This window comes from Mya arenaria, chromosome 13 (assembly GCF_026914265.1).
Source record: "Mya arenaria isolate MELC-2E11 chromosome 13, ASM2691426v1".
Lineage (NCBI taxonomy): Eukaryota > Metazoa > Mollusca > Bivalvia > Myida > Myidae > Mya > Mya arenaria.
The window spans coordinates 66209594-66212178 of record NC_069134.1 but is presented as its reverse complement, the minus strand read 5'-3'; the positions used below and the strand labels follow the sequence as shown (position 1 = coordinate 66212178).

At 43.6% G+C, this 2585-nt stretch overlaps 1 protein-coding gene across 1 annotated transcript; it reads right to left on the bottom strand.

Annotated features, from left to right (window-relative positions):
- Positions 1-653: 653 nt before the first annotated feature.
- Positions 654-1997, bottom strand: LOC128215479 (TRIO and F-actin-binding protein-like). The gene is made up of 3 exons (XM_052922161.1): positions 1563-1997; positions 1279-1491; positions 654-920 (listed from the first exon to the last, which is right to left on the bottom strand). The coding sequence occupies exons 1-3, from the start codon at positions 1995-1997 to the stop codon at positions 654-656; spliced, it is 915 nt and encodes a 304-aa protein (XP_052778121.1).
- Between the last annotated feature and the right edge of the window lie 588 nt (positions 1998-2585).

The window sequence follows — 2585 nt, the reverse complement described above, 5'->3', positions numbered from 1 at the left end:
CTATCCTTCCTATGCCTCTTAAGTTAGGTACATGCCAACCGTATGTCTTTTTGTCCATGAATATTTTGCCTCAGCCATGCCATTGGTTCTATATATTAAATTTAAATACGCATGATTATCTGATCGTTAGTTTAGGACGTTCAAGATGTTAATCGTAGAAGTCAATGAAAAATTAAATATTATCAATGAAAATGTACTTGAGCGGAGCTATATTGGCAAGCGTAAGGAGATGATTACATCTTTTTTTGCATAATTCTAGAAAAATAGAGTGACTATTAAAAAAAATGACATTTCAAATAAAGCAATATCTTTTCCATAACTAGAATGTTTAAAGGGTATAATCTTTATTGATTTCACTTTCGATAAAAACGACGTCGTTTCACGCGTTGTACTGATGCTTTACGGAATTGTCAATGTCGTTCCTGACACAAGCGAATCCTAAAATACTCGATACTGTAGGGGGCTCACGCTAGTGAAATGTACTATTTAATTTATATAACAATATTTAATTTATATTATAATATTTATTAAAGGTCACTATGTTTTCGTTCGTGTGCACGTTCCGTGAAAACCGTGTTATATTATATATAATATATTACATTTGTTATATAAACTATGAATCTAGTGATGTTATTTCTGCAGTACAACGCGATTTAAATATTGTTCTGGTCGTACACCGCTCGTAGTGTATCTGGTGTCTCGTACTCCGCACTTGGTGTATCTGGTGTCTCGTACACCGCCTTTGGTGTATATGCTGTCTCGTACACCGCTCGTAGTGTATCTGGTGTCTCGTACACCGGCCGTGGTGTATCTTGTGTCTCGTACACCGTACTTGGTGTTCTGGTGTTCCGTACACCGCCCTTGGTGTTTCTGATGTCTCGTACATCGTCCTTGATATTTCTGCTGTCTCGTACACTGCTCTTGGTTTATCTGGTGTCTCGAACATCGCCCTTGGTGTAACTGATGACTCGTACACCGGTCCTCGTCTATCTGGTACTCTGACCTTGATGTATCATTGGACACAAGAGACATATAATGTTAAAATTGCTATTGTTATTGTTGTTGATGATGATGATATCATCATGATGATGATGATGATGATGATGATGATGATGATGATGATGATGATGGAAATAATGGTAATGATGACGATGATGACGATGGTGATAATGATGATGATGATGATGATGATGATGATGATGATGATGATGATGATGATGATGATGATGGTGAAAATGATGATGATGATGATGTTGTTGTATATTGACTCTTGTTCACCGTCCTTGGTGTATTATGTGTCTCGTACACCGTCCTTGGTGTATTATTTGTCTCGTACACCGTCCTTGGTGTATTATGTGTCTCGTACACCGTCCTTGGTGTATTATGTGTCTCGTACACCGTCCTTGGTGTATCTGGTGTCTCGTACACCGTCCTTGGTGTACCTGGTGTCTCGTACACCGCCCTTGGTGTATCTGGTGTCTCGTACACCGGCTGTGGTGTATCAGGTGTTTCGTACACCGCTATTGGTATATCTTGGGTCTCGTACACAGCCCATGGTGTACCTGGTGTCTCGTACATCGCCTTAATGTATCTGGTGTCTCGTACATCACCCTTGGTGTATTTCTTGTCTCACACAACGCCCTTTGTGTATCTAGTGTCTCGTACACCGTCTTTGGTGTATCTGGTGTCTCGCACACCGCCCTTGGTGTATCTGGTGTCTCGTATATCGCCCTTGGTGTATCTGGTGTCTCGCACACAACCCCTGGTGTATCTGGTGTCTCATACAACGCTCTTTGTGTATCTAGTGTCTCGTACACCGCCCTTGGTGCGTCTGGTGTCTCGTACACCTTCCATGATGTATCTGGTGTCTCGTACACCGCCCTTGGTGCGTCTGGTGTCTCGTACACCTCCCATGGTGTATCTGGTGTCTCATACCACGCCCTTGATGTATTTGGTGTCGCAAACTCCATCATTGGTGTATCTAGTTTCACGTACATTTCCCTTGGGTTTTTCAGTTGTCTCGTACACCGCCATTAGAGTATATGGTATCTTGTGCATCGTCCTTGGTGTAACATGTGTCTCGTACACGCCCTTGGTGTATCTGCTGTCTCGTACACCTCCCATGGTGTATCTGGTGTCTCGCACACCGCCCTTTGCGTTTCTGGTGTCTCGTACACCGCACTTGGTGTATCTGGTGTCTCGTACACCGCCCTTGGTGTATATGCTTTCTCGTACAAAGCTCGTAGTGTATCTGGTGTCTCGTACTCCGCACTTGGTGTATCTGGTGTCTCGTACACCGCCCTTGGTGTATATGCTGTCTCGTACACCGCTCGTAGTGTATCTGGTGTCTCGTACACCGCCTTTGGTGTATATGCTGTCTCGTACACCGCTCGTAGTGTATCTTGTGTCTCGTACATCGGCCGTGGTGTATCTTGTGTCTCGTACACCGCACTTGGTGTTTTGGTGTTCCGTACACCGCCCTTGGTGTTTCTGATGTCTCGTACATCGTCCTTGATATTTCTGCTGTCTCGTACACTGCTCTTGGTTTATCTGGTGTCTCGAACATCGCCCTTGGTGTAACTGAT